The sequence below is a fragment of the Pollicipes pollicipes genome, unplaced genomic scaffold (genome assembly GCF_011947565.3).
Source record: "Pollicipes pollicipes isolate AB1234 unplaced genomic scaffold, Ppol_2.1 Scaffold_2555;HRSCAF=2994_pilon_pilon_pilon, whole genome shotgun sequence".
Taxonomy (NCBI): domain Eukaryota; kingdom Metazoa; phylum Arthropoda; class Thecostraca; order Pollicipedomorpha; family Pollicipedidae; genus Pollicipes; species Pollicipes pollicipes.
The window spans coordinates 923125-949721 of NW_023596136.1; the positions used below are offsets into that span (position 1 = coordinate 923125).

At 53.3% G+C, this 26597-nt stretch overlaps 1 protein-coding gene across 1 annotated transcript in view; it reads right to left on the bottom strand.

Annotated features, from left to right (window-relative positions):
• Window positions 1-2888: 2888 nt before the first annotated feature.
• The window catches only part of LOC119107261 (lutropin-choriogonadotropic hormone receptor), a 58866-nt gene continuing 35157 nt past the window's right edge, over window positions 2889-26597 (bottom strand). Inside the window, exons 7-11 of the mRNA XM_037230683.1 lie at window positions 23164-23311; window positions 14504-14584; window positions 3849-4020; window positions 3183-3425; window positions 2889-3095 (exon numbers count right to left, since the gene is read on the bottom strand). Of these exons, the coding sequence (XP_037086578.1) occupies window positions 2889-3095; window positions 3183-3425; window positions 3849-4020; window positions 14504-14584; window positions 23164-23311 (851 nt within the window). The remainder of the gene's footprint in view (window positions 3096-3182; window positions 3426-3848; window positions 4021-14503; window positions 14585-23163; window positions 23312-26597) is intronic.

Here is a 26597-nt window from a genome sequence, read left to right on the forward strand (position 1 = left end):
CAGAGCCCACAGAATGATGTTCATAGTTTGAAAAAGTTGCGGGGGGGGGGGTTGACTCGAACCAGGATCTCTCGCCTACAAGTCGACCGCGCTGCCCGTGCACCAGGGGACGTGGCGCACTTTGCGTCGCGGAGGCCGACGGAGACTTGGCGATGCCGCTGAGACCGATAGCGGATCTATGATGGCGCCTGGCTGTTCCGGAGCCCGACAGCGAGTCTGTGATGGCGGCTGGCTGCTCCGGAGCCCGACAGCGGGTCTGCGATGACGTCTGGCTTGACGCGTGTAGGCGAGCGAGACAAAGGACCACACAATTTGGTAAGAACTCACTGATTTCTTGCTCCTTCGGTGAGCCGGTCACACAGCAGGTGGTTACTGTTCTTAAATAAGAACTGATGCTACAACTGATGCTACTTATGGGGAGAGAGAACACTATGAGCTAACGTGAACACTTCACAACCGAGAGGGGAGGCAGCGTCCAGCGCGCCGCACGCCGCAAGAGACAATTCAGTGAAAATGGACGGACAATTGTGGATCTAAGCAATACTACTGGTGGGTACATTTTAAGATTTGATCAAAACTTTTTAATTGGACGATTTTCTGGGATCAGAGCTCACGCTAAGTCGTGCTCGTTGGGTAAAAAGTTACTCCTATCAGGGGTCACAAATTCTAGGGCAGTGACATAATTTGGTGGTGGGCGTTTATATGTCGCACTGCTCGGCACAATACGCCCTGTCCTTCGCCGTCACCTGACCTTTACGTGGCCGCTGCCATCCTCCGTGAGCCATGCCTGCCAAGGTCAAATAGCAAGCGCCTAAAGCGTCTCGAGCCCACCCCGTCATGGATGCATGGATCAGCAGGTACGCGCTCTAACCATCTGACCTTCACCAAAATATCCTTTTGCCCCAGACAAATTAAGCAATTATTTTCATTAACGTCATTTCAATGACGCCTTGTCACACAACATGCAGCGAAAGAATGCGCAGCTATGCCATCAAATGAGCATAGCACACATCCATATATGTGGTCGCCTCTCCAATCCACGCATGAAAGGCGCACTAGCCTTCTGGCCTTCGTGTCGGCTCTCGTCAAGAGCCGTCTGGGAGACCCAGTCACACCACACTGGGACTGCACTGGAGGGGGTGGGCAGCTGTCCATCCTCCCGCAGGACAATTCAGCCGATTTCAACCTTGTCCGCAGAGCAAACACGCGGATGCGGCGAAGTTTTCAGCAAGTTCACCGGGGCAACACACGAGCAAGGCTAAAGCCCTCAAAGGGTTTGGCGTGAGCGATGTGGAGAGCGAAGCAGGCCACAAAGTGAACCCAGCACAGCGGACCGTACTCCGTCCTGTATTTGCGGGGTACGCAGGACCCTGAGGAGGCCCGTGTTTCGCTCCAGTCGCGGCAGTCTTGACTGCTGATTAAGGCAGATACCTGCCAGGCCTTCGTGTGCTCCGCATCCGCTGTTTTTGTGAACTGGCGTTGTTTGAATCGGTGATGTTTTTTGTGAATTTACGCACCAGTGCCATATTAGTGGATCCCTGCATTTGGAACTTTCTTGAAATGTGGACCGCCTTGATCGAACACATTGGTATCGCTTCACAAAGGTCTGACTCTATCAAGGCCTGGTTCAAAGGCCTGGTTCAAAGGTCTGGTTCAACGGTCTGGTTCAATACCACAGCCTGACTTGTAGCCAGGCACTTCGGTGAAGGGCTTTCACCTCTGCTTTTTTTGGTATCATCTGCATGATAAACATCTCACAGCTTCACCGCCTGACCGTGCCTCGCTCCTCCCTCGCCGAGCTTGGTGTCTTGCAAACGTTTGACATGGTTAGGAGCATTCAACACCGAATAGTTGATCGACACATTGAACACGGTTAAAACGAGAACAGAGGCATCTTAATCAAAACTTTCTACTCTGTGACTGCTGTCATGTTGTTGGTCTCCGACCGAGGTGACGCCGGCCGGGCTGGTGTTGCCACGCCCAGCTGGCTTCGACCAGCCACGTCCGGCCCGAGGCACACACGAAGGACGGACGCTCAGCCTACCGTATCACATGTATTGCGACTGGCCCCGCGCCGACGCTGTCAGCCGAAGGACGATCGTCTCACACCCTCTGAGAAGGGCAAACGGGAAACATCCGAGACGAACAAGCGTCAGCCAATCAGACACCGAGACGAATCAGCGTCAGCCAATCAGACACCCGTGAGATTCGGAGGGCGAGTACCTCTCACCTGTACACGAGATCTCTCGGCAGTAGCATCACATAACTCGCACTAGGGTGAGGCGCGAGTTTCTATCACTGTTCTGTAACAATACGGCGCGAACGCGCGTGTCATCAGATGATCATAGTCTCTACAATGCGTTGAGATATACGCACACACAAATAAATACATACATGAAATACAAAAGGGGCGAAATAACACGTAGGGATGAGCCAGTCAGCTCACCGTCTGTCCATTGGAGTGCAAACCAGCCGGCCTGCATCCAAAAGGACAGCACCGCATGCTTAGGTCGGCGAAGAGTGAAGTGCCACACCATGCGGGGACCAGTCTGTGTCCAGTAAATTATACGCCGCTGATTGCAACAGGCTGTGCTGATGCCAGCACTATGATGTGGCAGAAGGGTCGATCAGACCTTTGCGTGCCCGCTCGTCGTTGTCCACGTCGTCGTCCAGTTTGTTCGGCACGGATCGATAACTGACCCCATCGGGCAGCCGTGTACCTCACCGAGCCGAGGCTCCGCAGCAGTCGGTATGGCCCGCCTCCCCCTCCCCCCCGCCCCTTCCTACCGCCTCCACCGCGGCTCACCGCGCAGGCCCGGCCACAGCCTGATCCGGGGCGCTCGACCACCGGCCCTGGCCGCGCCCCGCCCCGCAGCGGTCCGCACCGTCTACTGTGCGCCGCCGTCCGGCCGCGGCGCGTGGCCCGGTGGCGCCACACTGCCGGGGTCCGACGTGCGCGAGCACTCGAGCACGGGGCTGAGCGCCGGCTGCTCGACCGCCGCCGCCGGCAGGTGGCTCTCGACCGCCGAGTCCTGCGACGACTTGCGACCACCGCGGATGGACGACATCTCGAGCAGCGTGTTGGCGCTGCGCGGCTGCGTCAGCCCGCTGCGCGAGCCGTCCGACAGCTGCGGCAGCAGGTGGCGCGAGCGCGTGGCGCGACCGCCGCTGCCGCGTGACACCGGTGGCCGACACAGCGAACGGCGCCCCAGTAGCCGCAGCAGCTCCTGCCGGAACTGCTTGGTGAAGATGGCGTACAGGTAAGGATTGGCGCACGCGTTCAGCGGGTAGAAAAAGACCAGCAGGATCTTGGAGTTGGTGACGCTGATGAGTGGCACGCCCATGATGGCCGTGACGCCGAAGAACGCGATCGGCGCCCAGCACGCGAAGTCAGTGAAGACGAGCAGCGCCATCCGCTTCGCCACCTGGAAAAGCGGCGAAGTGCGAGCAGCTCTCGAAGCGTTGGAGGAGCATTCCACCGGTGACCCCCACAAACCACTCCCTTCGATCATTGTTATCGCAGTCCACCGTTTACTGCAGGTCCGTGCTGTGTCTTGGGACTCAACGTTTCGTTCAACACCTTAGGTCATGTAGCGTCGAAATATCGCATGATGGCATCCGCGACGAGGGAGGAGAGGGAGGGGGAGGAGAGAGCACAGACCCAATGTATCGAATGACTCTTGGGCACACGGTACAATGTCAGTCCCTATTTAGGCAGATACGTGATTTGAATGACTTATGAAGATGCGCAGCTGGAAACGGCATGTATGCGGCATGAGGTAGCATTAAACAAGAGCATCACCAAAACTGCCAGCCACTGCGTTCACCCAGCCGACCACGTGACCAACCTTCAGGTCGTTAGGCCGCACCAGGCCCCTCTCCACGTGTGAAATGCTGCAGTACATCCTCAGGTAGAACCAGGAGATGAGCAGGAAGGCCGCCCCGTTGCCGAGCAGCAGCAGCAGCAGGAATGCGATGCCGGCCCTGTCCGTCGCGTCCCGCGCCATCGGCAGGCATATGCTGCGGAGCAGACGGTCGCGAGGCAGCCAGTCACCTCAGGTACATCCTCAGACAGCCGTTGAAGCCGTACAGGTATCTAAAACGAGTCGGCTATGGTGGATGGCTCTGTCACATTGACGCATTGCAATGTGTGTTTTGAACGGTGTCCGCAGTGGCTTCCCCACAGCAGACTGTCCCATCGGCCCTCTTTCAAGCCCGTCGAGGCCAGTTCTCCCGGGCAATCTCTCATGGTCGTTTCTCGGGACACCCTCCCAATCCTGACGAGATTATCATCAGGGGAGAAATGGCCGGTTGCTTAGCGACTTCGGTTTCCACGTGGGGGCCCCAAGTTCAAATCTAGGTTGTGCCAAGGTTCCTGGGGGCTTATACGATCCTGCAATTGCTGGTGCTCCATACAAGTGTGCGCAGCGATGTACGTCGGTTCCACTTGAAAACTATCAGGGACGTAGCCTCAAGCCATCTCTTTGGGTCTCCTTCTCGTGGCTGCCACGACGCAGTCCCAATATTGTCTCCCTGGGCTATCCTTTAAGACCTTTCGAAATGACTCCGGACAGTCTCTCCGGGCGGTCCTCTAACACTCCTTTGAATACAGCCTTATGCACGTCTCCCCGGTGCGTCTTCTCGGAACCACCTGGCAGGCACGCCGACATCAGCCTCCTTGGGTCGTCTTCTTGGGTAATCATCTCAAACCTGTGAAGGCCTTATTCATTACGTCTCCCCAGGTCTTGCCGATGACATAGCTTCTCGGGTCCTTGGGGATTCCGCATTTCCCTGTGCAACATCTCTCACCCACGCAAAGCGAAATTGCGCGAGCACCTAACTTGAATCACGTTAAAAAACGCAAGCAACCTTGGTGAAAGTACTAAACTTAAAGGAAAACCACCAAATCGAAAGTACGAAAACCAAATGAACGGTACGAAACCAATCAAACACAGGCGGATTCCATTAATTCCCATCGATTCGTGCCTCTCATTCTAAGCTTCCAGACCCTTAACAGATGCACCCGCACGCAATTACTGCATACGTAAATGGTTTAAAATCCAAGGTTAATTTCCTTGCCCAACCCACGATCCGTGCGGTCTTAGCCATAACCACCCTCTTCCAATCGCCCAGCAATGCTGCGCACGAGTTAATCGCTCTTTTTAGAGTTGCCAACATTTTCGCTGCAAGTTGTAAAAATAAAGCTGACAAAGTTTCGCTGCTGCGATTGCCGCTTTTGGTTTGAACAACCAACAACAAATATCACGTGAGATTATGTTATTGCAAGGAACAACAAAAGAGAAAATGGCACTGTTTCGCGAAACCTCTTGCAATGACCGCATACCAACCCGTCATCTTCTCCAACGCGGCCCATTGTCCGTTCCATGGGTTACCAACGCGCTCACGCAGCCGCAAGGACATAAATGGTGCGATTGAAACCCAGTGGGGTTTGCTACACGCCTTCCATTGCTCTTGCTCAGGGCTAGCTGGAAATGGTTTACGGCGTGTCGCCTGGAGCTGTCGTTACCAACGCCCCCTATCGGCCGCCACAGCTTTCTACCAGCGTATTGTATAACAACGTAAACATTTTGTTTTGCTTTACTCGTGGCAGCGGCCACCACGCTGAGTCATCTTGATCCTTCGCGAAATTGGTCGATCATCTGCCACATTCTCAGCCTTCGTTTCAGTCCCATCAGCTCTGTCCACATCACCGAGCTCTTTCTTTTGTTTTTGTGTGCTGGCGCTCGATTTAGCCAATAACTTTGCTATATCTCCTGTCCTTCTGTTTTTCGCCTTTTCACGCTCCTCTCCTTTTCTCCAGCGTTCTTATTTGCTTGTGTTGTTACCATATTACCCCACGCATGACGTCATTACGTCACCAGACCTCCCTTCCCGCGGGAGCCAACGAGGCTTATTTCCGCCTATCCCGCTTACAATCAAGGCGCCTGGCCCGGGGGCTCATTAGCCAGATACCAGTCATTCTCCGCCTCCGGCCAGTCGGTTCCCAAGCCGGGTCACACAGTGTGGTCGGCATAACCAGCTCCGAGGCGTCGGAATGCAGGTCCATACGACTGCAGTGTTTTTGGGTACAATGTGGAGACAATTTTAAGCGATGAATTTGTGACAGCTCAGCATCACGGATAGGAGTATGCACATAAAACAAAACGTAGTTCCACTCTTCATTTATCGTTTTGTTGTAAGATGTCCTCGCGTTGTGTTTTACGTTATAATTTACTTAAGCGCTTAATGAATTAACTCGTTATGTATTAAAACACGACAAATTCTTGTCTTCATCTCTCCAAGACTGCTTTATTTCCTTCTTTAAAAAATACACCGTCGCGCGGGCGGCCCCCGTGCACAACAGATCCTCCTTAACACTCCCCCGACCCTGAATGACCCCTCTCGTCATTTGGAACATCACTTTTACATCCCCCGTGAGAACATCACTGCTCCATTTCCAAGCGGATGATTTTGGTGACTGGCCTCTTGAATAGTCCCTTTGACGTCTTCACATCAACCACTCTGACCACGCAATCTGGTCCTGGATACGTCTTCTCGACTCGCGCCATCGGCCAGGTTCCTCGCGGCACATTGGGATCAATAAGCAGAACCACTTCTCCTTCGCGCAGTTTCCTCCTGACTTCAGTCCATTTCTATCGCGCTTGCAGAGTCGGCAGGTATTCACGTACCCAGCGACGCCAGAACTCTGTGCTAAGCTGCTGCAACCGTCTCCAGCACTGTTGGAGGCTGCAACTATCTGTGCTCGTCAAAGGTGTCATCTCAACTCTTGATCGGCCCGTGATGAATTCTCCCGGTGTCAGCGGCGGCAGGTCGCTTGGATCAGACGAGACAGCTGTCAATGGGCGGGTGTTGAGCAGTCCTTCAGCTCTGCAGAGCGCTGTGCTCAGCTCCCCATCGGCGAGATTTGCTCGTTCCAAAGTCTTCACCAGCGCCTTCTTGGCCACCTTGACCAACGCTGCACACACTCCATTGAAATGGGGTGCGCCAGGAAGATTGAAGACCCACTTCGTGGGGTATTTCGAGAGCTCCCTTTGAATCGTATCGATGTTGAACCCATGAACTTCTCTCTTCAGTTCCTTAGCGGCCCTCAAAAAGTTTCACCCGTCGTCGGATCTGATCTCGGCTGGTCGACCTCGGCGCGAGATGAACCGCATTAGAGCGCGTATGAAGCTGGCGGTGTCCAGTGAGTAGGCCATCTCCAGATGCACAGCCTTGGTTTGCAGGCAGACAAAAATGCAAAGGTAGCGCTTTTGTCGCGTCTTCCCTCGTCCCTGCTTTGTCCAGAATGGTCCGGCGTAGTCAACAGCACATCTGTCGAAGGTTCGGAGAGACGGACGGACGGACGGACGGAGAGACGGACGGAGAGACGGACGGAGAGACGGACGGAGAGACGGACGGAGAGACGGACGGAGAGACGGACGGAGAGACGGACGGAGAGACGGACGGAGAGACGGACGCACCCGTGCATCTATCATCGGCGCCATTTACTGTGTTTCTGGCTTCTTCTGTAACCTCTGACACGTAACGCACCTGCGTGCGCAAGACTATAATCTCTCTCGCTGCAGGAATCCAAAACCTCGTTATCAGCTCAGCTAGGGTGTTCTCTACGCCAAGTCCGTGTTCAGCTTCTCCATGGACATGCTGGATAACCAGCCTGCTAATGACGTGCTTTTTCGGCAGAAACATCGGGTGTTTGACTTCAAAACTTAGCTCTGATCGCTGCAGTCGGCCGCCGACCCGGATGGTCCCATCTCCATCTAAGAATGGGCTGAGCTGTTTCACAGTACTCCGGCGGCATGCTCTCTGCGGTCGTGCGCCCGACATCTTCACTTGTCGAAGCTCCTCTATTTCATCTCGGAACGCATCCTTCTGCGCTTGTTGAACCCAGATCTTCTCAGCTTCTTTTAGTTCCCCTGGGTTCAGTTCTCTGTCCGGTGGAGAGGTGCTCGTTTGAGAGATCTTCCCGCGTAGAACTCTGATGAATCTCTGCACACAGGCTGTAACTCTCAACAGTCTTGTCCAGCTTGAGAAGTTTGCCGGGTTTAGCCGCCAGCTGGGACCCGACGGAGCTCGTACAGTAAACACATTATTCTACTGGTCCTTCTTGATCTCAGACTGGTTGAACTCTTCTGTGGCGAATTCTTTCTTCCGTGGCCATCCGCTTTCGTCTCTCAGCAGGAACTTGGTTCCATGCCACCACAGCTGACTCTCCGAAATATCCTTTAAAGTCAAGCCCCTGGTGGGTGCGTCCGCCGGCTTGTCTGACCCTGGCACGTGCTGCCACTGCTTGGGTGTTGTCAGCTCATGAATCCCTGATGCCCTGTGAGCGACAAACGGCTGAAAACGGCGGATTTCATTTCGAATCTAGCATAGCACGTCCATCGAGTCAGACCAAAATTGCACGTCTTCAATTTTCTTTCCCATTGCCGTGCACAGCGTCTTCACAAGTCTTAATCCCAGCAGTGCGCCCATCAGCTCCAGTCTTGGGATTGTCTGCTTCGTCGCTAGCGGCGCCACCCTCGCGCGTGCCAGCGCGAGCTGAGAGGATCGTTCGCTGCCACTTTCGGACACGACGTAGATGGCTGCGCCATATGCTTGTTCTGACGCGTCACAGAACACGCGAATCTCCTGAAGGGTGACTTCTGAGAAAGGATGAGTGCAGCGCGGCACCGAAAGACTGCTGGGCTGCTGCAGGTCGACAAACCACTCAGACCACTTCAGCTGCTGGTCGCCCGGCAGTATGTCATCCCAGTCTGCTCCGCTGATCCATGTCTGCTGAAACAGCATCTTTGGTCGAATGGTGAGTGGCACGAACAGGCCTAGTGGGTCGAAGACAGAAGCCATCTCCCTCAGACATGTCCTTTTGGTCAAGTTTTCAGACAGGATTTCTCGTTTTGACGTGTCTAGGGAGAGGCGGTCTTCATTTGTTGTCCAAACTACTCCAAGAGTCTTCGTCGGCACCGAGCCCTGATCTTCAAAGAAGTGGCGCGAGCTGATAGCTCTATCCTCGACGGGGATCGCTTTCAGCACTTCCGCATTGTTTGACACCCCCTTCTTAATCTTCATCCCACCATCTTCGAGAATACTGCTGACCTGCTTCTTAACTTCGATGGCCTCCTGTTCTATCCTGAACGATTGAATGCCGTCATCCATGTAGAAGTGCTTCAGCAGCATATCGGAACCTAGTGGATACTTTTCTGCATGTTTTCGAGCGTTTTCTTTCAGTATGAACTGTGCGACGAATGGAGTGGCCGCGTTCCCAAACAGCCAGAGGTTTGCTTCGTATACTGTGGGCCCCTCGTCCTTCATATTTCGCCACAGCACTCGGTGGTATTTTCTGCCATCTGACGCGATCTCAACTTGTAAAAACATCTCGCAGACGTCGCCAATTAGCGCAATGCAGTGCAGCCGAAAGCCGAGCAGCGTCTCGACGAGATCGGTGTAGAGAGACGGCCCAGGGAGAACTTGCGAATTCAGGCTCACTGCTCGATGCTTAGCGGCTGCATCGTGCACAATCCGGATTTTTGTTGGCGCCTTCTCCTCTCGGATGACTGGAAAATGTGGCAGGAACCACTCCTTCTCGCTGATGTTTGTCCTTTCGGAGACGGGCACTTTTGACATGTAACCCTTCTTCACGTACTCTTCAAGAATTTCACCGCACTTGGCCGGCAGCTCGCCACCGAGTCGCTTCAGAGATTGCTCCAACCGCACAAGACTGCTGCATTGTGGCGCTATAGTTGCTCATCAGCTGTGGCTCTACGTTTCTTGACGAGACCGCCGCCTGGTACCGATGACCGCTGTACGAGAGTGGACTCCGATACCTTTTTCAGCGCCCCTGCTCTTCACGTGACATGAGGCTCTCTTCTGACTCTGATTTGAATGACCTCTAAATCGGCCATTGACCTAATCGCTTCTACTTCCTCTTCACATTTTTTCTTCAGAAGTGAGTCCTCAGTGTTTTTTACACGTGAGTCACGTTCTTCCCCATCTTCAGGTCAGAGAATTCAGATCCGACGTGTTTCTCTTTGATAAAGCCGAACGCTGTCCAGCCCAGGGGAGTCAAAATTGCCACTGGGTCATAGGCAGCGCCTTTCACGGAGCTAAGCGGGACAAATAACTGAGTTGTCTCCGCACACAGACCGATGAGGATGTCGACACTGCTGTTCTTCATATTTGGGAATGGTACGGTTTTCACATGCAGCCACCGCTTCTTCACTGTGTTGCAGTTAGTACGCACTGAAGCACCATCGAGACTTTGTATCACGTAAACATTCACTGACGCTTCGTAGCTGCTGTGGAGACTTGACAACTTCACGATGCCCGTCTTCATGGTGACATCTTCTGTGCCGCTGACAGTACCCAGCTGTAGCACTTGCTCTTCTCCATCGAATTCTAGCTCACTCGCGGCAGCCTTCGTCATGAATGAGGCATCTGAGCAGGGATCAAGCAGCGCGTTAAGCACAACCGAATGATGTCCATATTGTACCACTACAAGCGCAGTCTGGACGACTATTTTCCCACACGTCACTTTGGGTTCTGAGGTCGACGTGTTGTAGCTTGTACTGGGATTATTCAAGTTTCTCAGTGCACCGCTGGAACTGATCCAACTATTTTCACTTGCCTATCGAGATGGGTAAAGCTCTTTTACTTCAGTAACATTTTGCCATTGCACAGACTGGTTTTCACTCGGCATACGATGCAGCTACTGGTGCTGCTCCTGCTGCTGCGCGTGCAGCAAAGTGTGATGGCTTCCGCCACATCCATCAGCCGCATATCTTGGGAATGACCTGCACGTGACGCCGCGGTGCTTTCCGCTGAGGCGTCTGAAACAGATCCTTTCTGATTTACAAAATCCGTATCTTCTCGATACATCCTAGCTTTGGAACTCCGCGCAGTCACGCAGCAGGTGACGCGCTTGACACACATAGCAGCTTGCTTGCGCCTAACTTGCATCACGTGACTTGCTGATCTTATTCGTGGCATACGCTCTTCTTCCTCTGTTTTTTATCTCATTGCTTCTGGTTCGTCTTCTGATTTGGTCATCTCCTTCGCCCTTTTTTCACGCCGAGCTTGTTCAGCTAGCCACTCAGCGAAGGTTTCGAAGCTGTCTTCACGGCCTGCTGTTCCTAACCATCTTTGATATTTTTTGACACATGAAGGGTGAGGTTTTTCGGCCACCAGAATGTAATAAGCCGACACACCAGACAGGTCGCTATCTGAACCGATTTCCTTCAATGAGGTGATGAGACAGGCCACGCGATTGGCGAACTGTTCCAGGCGCTTCGTGTCTCCTTCAGCGATGTTCGAGAAGTGTCGGATTTCGTTGAGTTCGTGATGGATTCGTCTCGTTTTTCCACCGCACTTTTCTTTCAGCTGTTCTCTAGCTTTTCTATAGCCGGCCTCGGATGGTTTGTAGCCTTCTACGAGTTTTAGTGCTTCACCGGCTAAGCTGTTTTTCAGGTATAACATTTTAAACTTCGGGTCCATTTCAGTGTCTCCAATGAATGCTTCGATAAATTAACAGCTTCCCAATCTTCGAATTTGGCTGCATTTCCTTCGAACACTGGCAGCTCCGGTTGTTTTATTCCTTTCACTGTACAGGCACTTTCATTTCTCGTCTTTTCAGTGGCATTATTGTCCTGTTTCTTTGATACCATCACCATCAGGTCGTCACAGGCGTCGGTAAATTGATACGTTCCTTCCACAAATATCGCAGCTTCTTCATCAGACTGTAAGCTGTCACAAATGTTTTCACTAACTTCCCTCATAGTCTCCAGCGGTCTTTAAGCTGCTGGCAATTGTGTTCAATGCAACTAGCTCCTTCATCTTCAGAGAAGAGTTCTTCAATCTCTTTCTTTAGCTTAACAGCCAGAGCTTTGTACGCATTCCGTTTTCTTTTTAGCTTCGGTCCGCTTATCCTCGATCCGGGTCACGCTAATAAATAAACTCGTCATGTTCTAAAATAACTTAACCGCTCTTACTATTTAAACACGACAAATTATTTGCTTCATTTCTCCAAGACTGCTTTACTTCTTTCTTTAAAAAATACACCGTAGCGCGGGCAACGCTCGTGCACAACATACAACAGGTCCTCCTTAACACGTTTAATGAATGCGTCTCCGACAAAAAGATGCCTTTCATTGTGGAATACATTGTGTGTTGCGTCAGTGACAATATACCACGCGGCATATTCCTTGTTTCAGGACTTTCCAGTATCATTTGCAACGTTTGCGAGGTTCGTATATGACTACGGCTATTGTTGTGCAAACAGGGACAGCGCGCCGGGCACGGAGACTCGGGCTTCCAATTTTGACCCGTTGTGTTTTTCCAAAACGCCCGCAGAATTCGAACGGTCTGCCGCTTCGGCATACGTGATCTTCTCGTCTCGTCTTGAACGGTGCGTGCCGTGCATAATTTGGCGTCCCCTGAGATCCCCGTCGTCTCGGTTCACGCTCGAGAAGATCCCTACTGCCGGATTTTCCGCTCGGTAGGAACAGCATCGTGTACCGGCGAGTGTGTGAAGTGATCGTCGTTGGGGATGCCGCTGGCCGACTGACATCCAATTACGCCGCGGGCCCATTGGGCGACACATCACTCTGGGGAATGGCGGGCCCGTCGCCGTTCGGTGCGTCAGCAGGGCCCGCGGCGGCAGGCCGCGCGAGGCCCGCCCTGTCCTGAGGTCCTGACGCAGCACGCCTGCTGGCCGTGACGCGGCACGCCTACTGGCCCTGACGCAGCACGTCTGCTGGCCCTGACGCAGCACGCCTGCTGGCCCTGACACAGCACGCCTGCTGGCCGTGACGCAACACGCCTGCTGGCCCTGACGCAGCACGCCTGCTGGCCCTGACACAGCACGCCTGCTGGCCCTGACGCAGCACGCCTGCTGGCCGTGACGCAGCACTACTGCTGGCCCTGACGCAGCACGCCTGCTGGCCGTGACGCAGCACGCCTGCTGGCCGTAACGCAGCACGCCTGCTGGCCCTGACGCAGCACGCCTGCTGGCCGCGACGCAGCACTCCTGCTGGCCCTGACACAGCACGCCTGCTGGCCTTGACACAGCACGCCTGCTGGTCGTGACGAATTACGCCTGCTGGCCCTGACACAGCAGGCCGCTTGATGTGCCATCAACATCTTCATCCGGCCGTCTGAACGAGGTATCACGGCGATACTGGCCAGAATGGCAGCCTCTATTGGAGTTTGAAAATCATCTAAATTTTCGAAACCTTGAAGACTTAGATCTGCTTCATGCTGTGCAAGCAGCACTGTTCAGGAACAGAACGAAAGCCAGATCAGCATCCATGCTATCTGCAATCGACTCGTGCTAAGTTGGACAAACGATTTACTTGCGTGGCTTGAGATAGGGGACTCAGTAGAACTCGTTTAGAAGTTGTCGATTCAAACTCGTTCTCAAACGAAGTTGAAACGGCGCCGTCTCACGTATAACTTTGATGGTCCAGCCATGTGCAAGGTCCATGCACCAGCCACTTCAGTTAGTCAACTAAACTTCAATCCTCTGCAGAAGTTATGACATGAAGTGAATCTGGTCATCGATGCTGCTAGCATTGCACGCATACAAATGTACCCACAATGCAGCGTTATTTTGTGGTACAGTTTTTAACCTGCGGTGGCCCGTGTACAGTGAAAGCACACCCACCTCCATCCTTTACTCTAAGCTTCTAGAAAATTTTTCAAACCGCTCCAGTTAGCCAAACGAAGTTTCAGCAGCTTGACACACTCTGGAGAAAAGAAAACGTTTCTTTTTCGTCAGGTCGCCAGATTGTAACGTCATTGGTGAAGGTTTATATGGCTGTTGATGTTTCTACCCAGGCACCAATGTGCAGCTTCCTTTCCCGTTTTGAATTGTTTTGATGTAGCCTATCGACTGGCTTGCCGGCCAGGGCCAGTCGTACCGCGTGGGGCCAGACTGGGTCACTAGAAAAGTTTATGTGAGGTTAACGCATTTGCATCAAACCATAGCGAGTTGTACCGTGCCGGCCATTGTGATGCATTGCTCAGCTAACTAATACCTTATTAAAGCACTGTAGGACATATTCACAAGGGACACACAAAGACCAAGACCAAAGATGACCACTGTAGGGCACATTCAGCCGCGCTCCCTGTTCTAAAGTGTCCGCTGCAGAGCACTACCACCGTTATTGCCTGCGCTAGGGCTTTGAAGGCGTTGAGAGGCCTGGACGGGTTTGGTGTATTTTGTTCCCGTAGTGCCGTCATAAGTCACGTGACAGACCTGTCAGCTGATCGATATACGAGCGGGATTGGACGGGCGTGTCGTGGTCGTTTGAATGGTTGTGATCGGACAGTTGCATCCTGAGACAGTGGGGGCATGCGTACGTTTGACTTTCAGACGGCCGTGGTTGGAGCACTATCCCAAGGGGGCCGGGCAGGCTTCTGCCACACGGCTGGTTGGGTTTGTCACCAAGCGCAGGGGCTGAACGCAGACGGCGCTGATGGAGGTGGTTACCTGGTCTTGCTATAGCTGCCGATGCCGACCAGGGGCAGCGTAGCCATGAAGGCAGAGTACATCCAACCGACCACCATCACCCTACAACGAGAAACTCGCTATAATAGAACTGCCAAAAACACATTGATTAAATAGCGCTCAAGTCGCGCCGCTACATTTCAGTAAGTTCCTGTGTTATTGTCAGGAATCGGTGTTGAAACGAAGCACACAATTGTGATGGACACTGCATTGAACATATGAACAGTGAACACCGCATTGGACATATGGACGTATGAACGATTATGAAGCACATAATTATGATAGACACTGCATTGAACACCGCAAAACTCGCGTAAAAATTCAAATTGCTGTTGGATAGTAAGATGACGCTTGCGAATCATATAGATTTTATCAACAAAAACTGAAATATGATCAACCCATATCAATACGCTTGTATACCTGTTGCACATTCCCAGAGGTCTTTACCATGACATCAATCACTCTAAATCAGTTGCAAAGTTTTTCGTTCGGCTGGGTTATCGCCCAGGATTGGAATTATGCAGTTGCACTAGTTCCTATGGGTAACCATCGGCATGGCGAAAAACCTGTCCATAGAATGACCTTTTGGGGAACATAATCATAGTTCACGTGCGTCGCATGTCAGTTGTTATTGCGTCAATGCGTCGACAGGTGTATTTGCGTTCAGCATCAACAACAGAAATAAAGCAATAATTGCTGCAAAACTAGGGGTACAAACGTTGGGATGCCCATAAATCGCGCGATGGGTTTTAATGCAACATAGTGGAAACGTAACAAGGGAGGGAGGTAAGGTGTTGGAAAGCCAAACACTATGCTCAACTGTGGTTGAAAATCAGGCTGAATCTTTAAAAACAAATTGCATTATAGCCGGATGCTGTTGGCTTTCTGTCACGGCAAGGAACACGCCTGCTATTTGTTTCTCATCTCTAGATCAATGAGGAGCTAAACGGATTTTTTTCCGGACATTACATCTCGCACAGAGTAAACAGGGGGAGGGGCGCCGGTTGCCGTCAGTGATTTCAGCCGTCCCCTAAAGCTGTCCCTGGGCTGGACGGGACTCGTCAGCGTCCCCGGTCGGCCTCTGAAGCGATCCCTGGGCTGGACGGAACCCGTCAGCGGCCTCGGTCGGTCTCTGAAGTCATTCCCGGGATGGACGGGACTCGTCAGTGGCCTCGGTCGGCCTCTGAAGTCATCCCGGGCTGGACGGGCCTCATCAGCGTCCTCGGTCGGCCTCTGAAGCGATCCCCGGGCTGGACGGAACCCGTCAGCGACATTGGCCAGCCTCTGAAGTCATCCCGGGCTGGACGGGACTCGTCAGCGTCCTCGGCCAGCCTCTGAAGTTATTCCCGAGCTGGACGGGACTCGTCAGCGCCATTGGCCAGCCTCTGAAGTCATCCCGGGCTGGACGAGCCTCGTCAGCGTCCTCGGTCGGTCTCTGAAGTCATTCCCGGGATGGACGGGACTCGTCAGTGGCCTCGGCCAGCCTCTGAAGCCACCCTCGGGCTGGACGGGACTCGTCAGCGTCATTGGCCAGCCTCTGAAGTTATTTCCGGGCTGGACAAGACTCGTCAGCGTCCTTGGTGGAGTAATATCAGTCACCGGCACTCGTGGTCGGCTGCCACTCTCGTGCCTGGCTTCGGATCAGCGGGGCTGTAGGTGATTACGGTCAGTGGCGCCTATCGATCTGACGTCTGCCGCCCGGTGTCCGCGCTCAGCTCCCAGCAGCCAGGCCACTGGGAAAGCGTGGACCCTCTGAGGTCACTCTCGTGAACACGGACCACCGCCGCTTGCGCCTCTTCCTCAGGCCAGGCTGTGACGCGCGCCAGCCACCATACGGGGACTACTGCGCACTTCACCACAGGGCGTTTTCGACCCGAAAAAAACATGACTTAATATATCACCAGACACTATTATACGGCATTATCTTTTCAATCAGCATATTTCTCCGGAAAAAATATGAAATCCCAACAGGCTGTTCCCAGCCCACCAAAAAAGCAAAAAAAAAAAAAAACAACAACAACAAAACAACAACAAAACAAAAACAACGGGTCGCATCATATGCAGCGTCCGGTACCAAAGACAAGGACCATCAACTGAAGAATAGGTATCCTAACTGACGCCTGGCAGGCGAACAGCTTAACAGGAACTGACGTGCAGTGACGAAGGCAGTGGGGGTGGACCTGGGGTTGGGTGGGGGTGGGCACAGGGGGCACGTCCCCCTCGGCAAAGACGACCAAGGGCCTGATTTGGGGCCCGAAGACCTCAAAGGCTGACCAGAGGTTGTATTGACGGGACCTGACCCGCAGGGTCGGGTCCCCAAATGTCAGCCAGATGACACTTGATTCGACGAGGGCCTCTACGTAGGCCAAGAACCACTAGTACAGAACAGCTGGCGCCCTGTGGGCCTGGACTTGGGGGTTCGTTTCCTGAGCAGGGAGGGACAAGACCGGAACATATGATTTAGATTCGTCAGGGCCCCTGAGTCAGTGAGGGGTCTACTGCGTCAGTCAGGGACCCAAAGTGCCTGACAAGTCGGCCAAGGACAGTGTTCCAGGGGACCGTCCGTCCCGAAGGACCATATGGGCCCCTCGGGACGAACGATCGTGGGTCCGATTGAAGGACCCGAAAGGCCGGTTTTAAGTCGCATTAAAGACCCCACACCGCAGAGCTGGGCCCTCAAATGTCGGCCAGAGGACCTCTTATACCGGTTGGGAGCCTCTTGGGATTCTGCGGACCGATATTTCGGGGATAGACCATCAACACCGAGCAGTTGGCCCTGTGTCGATCCCTGCCCGAGGACCCTATTTCCAGAGCAGAGACAAGGCCGGGACCAGGGATTTCCACTGGTCGTAACCCCTGAAACATTGAGGGCCCCTGCGTCGGTCAGGGGCTCGCAGTGCCTAACAGTGGGTCCTGTGTCTGCCAGCGGCCCCGAGCCGGCCAGAGAAGCCGTTGCTGAGCAATTACGGAGACGACACCCCGAACGCCAGGGGCCTCTTGAGTCGGTCAGGGCCCCTGAACTGTTACGGAGACGACACCCAGAACGCCAGGGGCTTCTCGAGTCGGTCAAAATAATACATAAGACAATATAGAGCAGTACAATAGGTGGGCCCTTCGCCAGTAAGAGGCTCCAGTACCAAACGGGCGCCCTCCAATCTATTTCAGCCAGGGGCCCGTTATCCATAACTGGAGTCTCTTTGCCAGTAATTGGACCCCTACGGCGAAACGATACCTTTACGCAAATGATGCTCCCTGCGTCGATCCCGGGCTAACTGCCCGGCCTAGCGAGCTTCTCGTTTCCGAGTGGCGACCAATGTATGATTTATCCCTTTAAGGGTCTCCGTATCGACCAGGGGACCAGCCCCACGTCACCAGCATAACAGCCGGTGGGCAACCCGCGCTGGAATGGAATGCTCCTTCAGGCTCCTGATCAGCAAAGATAATGTGCTCCCAGTGTTCTAACCACGGGGCCCCTGGCCTGGAAAGGTAATGGGTTTTCAAAGGGCTCAATAGGACAGATCGGAACGAGGTCAAAAATGAGAAAAGGCAACCTACGTATACCTGAGGGGCTTACTCGTTTTCAGGACCGACCCGTGAGGCAAACTACACGGCGGCGTGTTGAGCCTGCACGCTCGCAGCCCTGGAAGCGAGCGTGGGGGCACGAACGCCGACGGCCGGACTTGCAGTTTCATCAAACCAAGCGACGCGGGCCGCTGCAGCTGACACCGGCCGTCACGGACTGGGCGCACAGACAGGACCGCTGTGAAGTGATGCTGCAGAATTTTACCTCTATGATGTGGAGGTTTTCTGTTGCACGCATTACCAGTTACAGTAACACGGAACCGAAACAGCTACAGTAACACGAAACAGTAACAGCTACAGTAATGCGGAGATCGAGAGCCCGACCCGTCCAGTTCCGCCTCGCACTTCGGCATTGGTTTGCGGCGCCTGATATTCCCTTCCTATCATAAATAGAAAAATCGTTCAGGTGAAACATTCTCCCAGATTGCCTTATTAACGCACGAATGGATGTCCTCGAGCTTTCATACGTTCTTCTTTCAGAAGCGTGATCGTTTTTGTCCGCATGCTGGCTGCCGCTTAGTACATGCCGCAGGACCGACTCCAATCGGCCTGAGGAGATTACAACGGCAAGAGTCAGGATTTGCGTTCCGAGGACTTGCGAGCGCGCACGGTCAAACCCACATCGTTGTTTTTGCTACTCCATTCTGAACGGAGGTTGACAATTTACAAACGAACACGGGTTGGCCTTGTTTACATTATATATATATATATATATATATATATATATATATATATATATATATATATATGTATATATATATGATATATATAATATATGTATAATATATATGATATATATATATGTATATATATATGATATATATAATATATGTATAATATATATATATATATATATATATATATATATATATATATATGATCGACGTAGTTGTCAATTTCGTTGTGACTGTTAGTGTGGGGGGAGGGGGTCCTATGGTGGGGTGCGTGCGCTGCGCTGCCGCCAGGCCGCCCCTGGATGTTTGTGCGCTGCCGGCTGCTGTTGTCACACCTCTCTAGAAGAGCGTGTTAATAATGAGGAGTCCATTGGTCACCATACGAATCAGATGATGCAAACACACACATCCGCAAGTATACACTCACTGCAAGCATGCACATCTGCAAGCATACACTCACTGCAAGCATACACATCTGCAAGTAAACACTCACTGCAAGCATACACATCTGCAAGCATACACTCGCTGCAAGCATACACATCTGCAAGTATACACTCACTGCAAGCATACACATCTGCAAGTAAACGCTCACTGCAAGCATACACATCTGCAAGTGTACACTCACTACAAACATACACATCTGCAAGTGTACACTCACTGCAAGCATACACATCTGCTGGCGCCCACGCCATCCCACTCATTCTGGGCTCGCACACGGGTGCGCCCCCTCCCCCGTTTTATCCTGCGCCTTGACATTACAGTTGGGACGTTTGCGCGAGTCCTCATTAAGCTACATTACGATGATTTATCACACTTCGCGAATCAAATTAATCAACGTTTCAGCCCTATCCAAGACATATCAGGCTAATTTTTCAGATTGTTACCGACGCAGCCTCTGGATCGGGATCAGGACGATGACTCGCTCCCTGACCTCCGGGGTGGCGGCTCCTTAATCGGACGACGCCCCCCCCCCCCGCGTCTCGCCCACGAAGATGGGCGATGGGCGGCCCACCATTCCTTCGGCCACGCTCACCACTCGTAGCTTACTGCTGCCGCGCATACGCCTTAGGCAGCGCCTGCAGCGCTTCTGCGCCCTCGCCTCCCACATTCTGGAGTGAGCTTTGCAAAGTACCGCTCACGGCACGTCCCTCAGAGGCCTGGAGGTAGGTAGTGCGCCCGATGGGACGGTGTTGCCCTCCGGCAGACAGCGAGCGTCCGACGTGATCTGCACTCACGCCTCACACACGTACACAGCATTTACGCCTCACACACGTACAATGCACTCACGCCTCACACACGTACATTGCACTCACGCCTAACACGCGTACACTGCACTCACGCCCCACACACGTACACTGCACTCACGCCTTACACACGTACACAGCATTCACGCCTCACACACGTACGCTGCACTCACGCCTCACACACGTACATTGCACTCACGCCTCACACACGTACGCTGCACTCACGCCTCACACACGTGCATTGCACTCACGCCTCACACACGTACGCTGCATTCACGCCTCACACACGCACACTGCACTCACGCCTCACATACGTACACTGCACTCGCGCCTTATGAACACCATCTCGGAAGAGAGCAGGTTGTGTCCTGTTCTTTCTCAAGGCATTACACACCAATGGGATAGACCCAGTTGCCGCCATGCATAATCCTGCATCCCGGGTGATCCCAGCTGGTCATTAACCATACTATGCCCTATGCCTTTTTATGCCGTCACACCCGAGGTCATGTTAGAGACAAGGAGGCGAGTCGACTGTCTCCTAGTTCAAAAAAGAGAGGCGAAACCGCGCCTTTGGGCCGCGCTACCCACAAATATTCATCTGCGTAAAAGTAGGAGTGCGGTCGTCTGGCTGTTCGATCCCGGCCACCGCCGAGCCGTACTGCTTGTACACTCCGCGTCTCCTTTCCTCTCCCTTCTGCTCGCTGCTCCTGGAGACTCTTCCTCATGTATAATTTTCTGGAAGGCTTCTTCCAACTGGGTCGGCCCGTCCTTGTTTTCTCAAAGTCCAAAAGAATCGCCGTAAAATCCCCTTCGTCCAATGAGTTGCTGGACCGACTAGCGTTGCTTCCAAAGCTCGACCCTCAACGACCCTGGGCCACACTTCAAGCGTGGCGTCGCCGGCGACGGTGCAAGTTCTCTCTCTCTCTCTCTCTCTCTCTCTCTCTCTCTCTCTCTCTCTCTCCTCTCTCTCTCTCTCTCTCTCTCTCTCTCTCTCTCTCTCTCTCATCTCTCTCTCTCTCTCTCTCTCTCTCTCTCTCTCTCTCTCTCTCTCTCTCTCTCATCACCAAAATGGCCCCGGCTGACTGTAACGAACACATGATTGTGCTGTTATACCAGCTGTAGCAGACGCACTAACGAGAGTTTTGAGCTACCGAAGTGGCTGAACAGAATGTCAACAATTCACGTGTGCAAGGTGTGATCTTTTTTAATGGATTATTAGCGTCGCAGCAAACCTATTTCAGTCGGTGCCACGTGGTGCAAGGGTGCCGAGGCACGCGGTTCACCCAATATAGTGCGAACTTTAAAAGCCATCAAAGAGGCAGAGCACAAGGAAGTGCGCAAAATTTCGTGATTAAGGCCAGCTTAATATTGAAACAAAAAGTATCGCTTGCGTGGCATGCTGACATTTGCTGCCGGTCTTGAAAAAGTTGGTCGCATTGCCTGCGGCAGAGGGGCACGAATAATGATTTCACCGTGCCATGGCTTATCTATGCAAGTTCTGTCCCATGGAAGGGCACCGAGCTTCAACTTTTGGAACTATTCCGGGAAGCCCACAACTTAACCTCGTGGTTAGAAACTTTCACTAAGTTTGTAGTTTATCTGATTTGTGCCCCCCCCCCGTCCATTATTTCAGTTTTCTGCGCATTGCGTAAAATGTTGCTCGACGTTGGGCGCCGGCACCACCTGCGGCCACCATCGCCAACACATGTCCCCATCCCAATCTGGCCGGGATCCAGCCGTTTGTCAGCGCTGCAGACCGAGGCCCGCGAGGGCAGGACCTGGCCGGGTGTCCAGGCGTTCCAGCAGTTTGTAAGCCGTTTGTCGCGGCGACGCCGCGAGGCAGGATGAGTCCGCCGTTTCGCGCTGCAGACGAGGCCGAGGGCAGGACCTGGCCGTTGGTATCCAGCCGCTTTTGTCAGCGCTGCATACCGAAGCCGTGAGGGCAGATCTGGCCCGGAGTATCAGCGTTTGGTCAGCGCTGCAGACCGAGGCCCGCGAGGGCAGGATCTGGCCGGGTATCCAGCCGTTTGTCAGCGCTGCAGACCGAGGCCCGTGAGGGCAGGATCTGGCCGGGTATCCAGCCGTTTGTCAGCGCTGCAGACCGAGGCCCGCGAGGGAAGGATTCGCTCCACCCCCCTCCGCAAGCTACAATTGGGGCTGTTGTCGTAAGCCACGGGCTAACGGCGGGTTATGGTCGTGTACCCGCAGTCACTCGTTCCTTAACAATGTCACCAACGCTCATTAACCTTGTCACCAACTCTCCTTGACAATGTCACCAGCCTGTCACCTGTCAATATCAGCCGTTCGCTATTTCGTTAGGTCATGTTATATGTCAGTAAAGGAAAGCTAGGTAGACGCTAGGTAGCATTATTTGCTTTGATGATTGCAAATTGCCTGGATGCGGCCCGTCACGCAAAAAAAAAAAATCACAGTGTTTTCCAGCAATTCTTGAAATGTATATTCGACATTGTTCAATCAATTATTTTCTCACATCTATGATTTTCCACACATCTCTCCCTGCTTCGGCTGTCATCAATCCGGCGAGGGTATCCGACGACTGGTTGGACCTGTTCCCAGCCCTGAACATCACCCAGCCCCGACCCGTGCCCAGCCCCGACCGTCACCCCGCCCCGACCCATTCCAAATCCCGACCGTCAACCCGCCCGACCCGTCCCAAATCCCGACCGTCAACCCGCCCCGACCCGTTCCAAACCCTGACCGTCACCCCACCCCGACCCGTCCCAAATCCCGACCGTCAACCCTCCCCGACCCGTCCCCAGCCCCGACCGTCACCCCACCCCGACCCGTCCCAAATCCCGATCGTCACCCCCGCCCGCCCCGACCCGTCCCAAATCCCGACTGTCAACCCGCCTCGACCCGTCCCAAATCCCGACCGTCAACCCACCCCGACCCGTTCCAAATCCCGACCGTGATCTCGCCCCGACCCATCCCCAGCCCAATCCGTCACTCCGCCCCGACCATCACTCCGCCGTGACCCGTCCCGCGCCCCGACCCGTCCTCAGCCCCGACCGTCACCCCCGCCCCGACCCGTCCCAAATCCCGACCGTCAACCCGCCCCGACCCGTCCTCAGCCCCGAGCGCCGCCCCGCCCCGACCATCACCCCGCCCGAGCGTCACCCACCTCACAGCACCGCCGATCCGGAGCCGCTTGGTCAGGTAGATGGCGTTGGTGATGGCATACCAGCGCTCGCAGGTGATGGTCACCAGCGTGAACACGGACAGTTCGGCGCCGAAAACAGTGACGAAGCCGGCCACCTGGCAGCCGACCCCTGGAGATCACAGCGGAGACACGCCTGGGATGTGCAGCCACTCTACAGGCCGGTTGTGAACACGTTTGCTTGACTCGCAACAGAATATCAACGGTGGGTAGGTGGGGTGGGGTGGAGATACGTACTTGAGTGAATACAAACCATTTTTGTAACCAGAATGCTCCTGACATTTCAAAGTCAAAGCTCCATGCCATATATATATATATATATATATATATATATATATATATATATATATGTATACATATACATATATGTACATATATATTCGTCTGAAGTTGAGCAGCTGGGACCCTCATCGGGTGATGAAGGACCGGCTCTCGGCGGATACGTCAGACGAGCAAGTCGTGCAGTTTCTTGTTGACCACTGTAGACGCCTCTGAGGCAGGCGCACGTATCTTGATTCAGCAGCGGTGTTTGTCAGTGTGTGTCACATGCTGGGCACGTGGAAGTCGGCACAGGGCACCGTCGCCCGGAGTCCGCCGAGCCGTGTGGTCGCCTGCAGGGGGGTGTTGGGTCATATCGCTGAGGCGGGTGTCACTCTAGTCGTGTCCGGCGGTCGTTAGCTGGCGGGGGGGGGGGGGGGGAGGCAGGCGATGGGGAGTGGGAAAAGAGGACAGTTGCTGGTGAGCTGGGTAGAACACGCCGAAAGTCAGCGAGAAGCTACGTTCAGGTCAGGGCTGACACACGTGCTAACGTCACAGGTACGACAAACTCCACCAGTTTGTCAATGTCAATTTACGCTTTTGTAAAAACGGCCGAGAGCGGCACAAGTGCACGAAAAGACTATATATATACATATATATATATATATATATATATATATATATATATACATGCGTGGTGGAGTTTGTCGTACCTGTGACGTTAGAACGTGTGTCAGCCCTGACCTGAACGTAGCTTCTCGCTGACTTTCGGCGTGTTCTACCCAGCTCATCAGCAACTGTCCTCTTTTCCTACTTCCTATCGCCTGCCTCCCTCCCCCCCCCCCCCCCCGGCTAACGACCGCCGGACACGGCGAGAGTGACACCCGCCTCAGCGATATGACCCAACACCCTCCTGCAGGCGACCACACGGCCCGGCGGACTCCGGGCGACGGTGCCCTGTGCCGACTTCCACGTGCCCAGCATGTGACACACACTGACAAACACCGCTGCTGAATCAAGATACGTGCGCCTGCCTCAGAGGCGTCTACAGCGGTCAACAAGAGGCTTGCACGACTTGTTCGTCTGACGCATCCGCCGAGAGCCGGTCCTTCATCATCCGATGAGGGTCCCAGCTGCTCAACTTCGAACCCGACTTCCACCAGGCGAACGGGCATGTCGAACGAGCTGCTCAAGTCGCAACACACATCATAGGCTAGAAAGGCCTCAAACTTGTGCTGTTCGACTAAAGGTCAACGCTAACTAGTGCAAACGAGGCGAACTGAGCCCGAGCGCCCACGATCCATCAGCTCGCGGCCTGTGCCCGATTGCATGTCAACGAGAATATGGTCAAGCCAAAGGGCACCACCTTCCGTGAGACAAACCATAACCTGCGTTACCAGACGGTGACACAGGACGCATCGAGGACCACACCTCATCACTGAAAGACTATTCATGCGTAATTTGCGACCGCGTCATGTAAAACTCAACGGTTAATGGGATGTCACAGAACGCGTGAGCTGTTAATTAAAAGGTGTTCGTTGACGGACGTGGACACCTACTAGCATAAGAGAATCATTCTTAGCCGCGACGTCAAAGCGGGAAAGCCATCGTTCTATGCTGCGTAAACACACATATACTAACAAGAAATCTTCTTTAAATCTGTTATCTGTGGCCTGTGATCTGTTATCTAATTGATTTGATCTGTGATCTGTGTCAAATATGTTATCTATACCTGTGATCAGACCTGCGCCTGCTCACACTTCAGTCTGGTTGATTGTTTTTTATCGCTTGTTATGCTAGGAAGATCACCAGCAGATAGAAGCCAGGTGACGGGTTAAGTCCAAAATTGATGAGGCATCGTTGTCATACACACAGGCTGGTCAGAGTACGACACCAACGCACACAACATAGTGATTACAGTATTGTCCCTAATCATTGCCTCCCCCCCCCCACACCGAGCACCGATGTGCCTGTGAACGGGGTGGAAGTAAGTGGCGCATTTTGAATGGTGATACCCCGGCAAATGGAATTTCGCCACCGGTTACAAATGCCTTTAGTAAGCGGGGACATTTGAGTAACCCCGATTGTTACAGAGTTTGTTTTGAAGAGTTGCAAAGCAGCTAGTTAAGACATTTATGCTGGGCCCGTTCCAGCCGTTTGAGGTGAGAAAGTGCAACACAAAACCAAACCAAGCGGCCGCTCGGCGTAGCGGGCTGGACATGTGCGCTAAATGCGCCAAGCAAAGCTCTTATTGCGTGTGAGCGAGGCGTGGCGGGGGACTGCACGCGCGGATCAAAAGCCCGGCCATTAGTTTGCATCTGATACTGGTGCGCCTGCATGAGCACAGAAGTAAGCTGCGCGTCGGGAATACACTGAATTTCCGCGCTTCCTTGCCCCACGCCAGCGCAGAGCCACTCAGCTGGTACCTATGCAGTGATCGACGAACTCCTAAAGCAAAAGTGAAAGCGCAGCATTCAGTTCAAGCTGCTATGTTCGAGACCACCCAGCCAGTTGGCTGAGGTCAGTTTGAAGACCTCAAGCGTCGACAGAACAGCTGACGCGGCGCGGCAATCTTACATCATCCGGGTACGTGGTGTGGCTATGCATGTATATCTGTCAGTCGGCAGTAAGACGGAAGCAACGGCACGTAACGGGACCCAGGAATGGACCAGAGATTGCATCATGTCTATTTGCCGATGAAGACAGCTGAGAAACGATCTCCATAGACGGTGTCATAGTGCATTCCTTTTGACTTACTGCCACTCATTGTGCCTAAACCATATCCGGTTAGCTATGCACCAGCGTTTCCGAAGAGAGTCGTGCGGGTTCACTGAGATGGCACACAAATGGCGTCGGCTCCATTTACGACCTCGTAAAGCACGGCGCATTACTGAGTCTGCGTCTATTCCAACTCAAGGGGATATTGCTGAAGTCTGGCATCGACTTCGATGGAATCGACTCCGGTGAGGACAGTTTCTCAGATATCCCATTCCACGGGCTTCATAAGAGATAAAAGAGCACTGATTTTGATAAAATCGTATAGGTTTAGTGCACATAGTTTAGGCTGATAGTTAAGTGCACACATAAAATGCGAACGTGAGCTTTCATGCTTTTGAATTTATACTGGCTGCTTAAGTTTA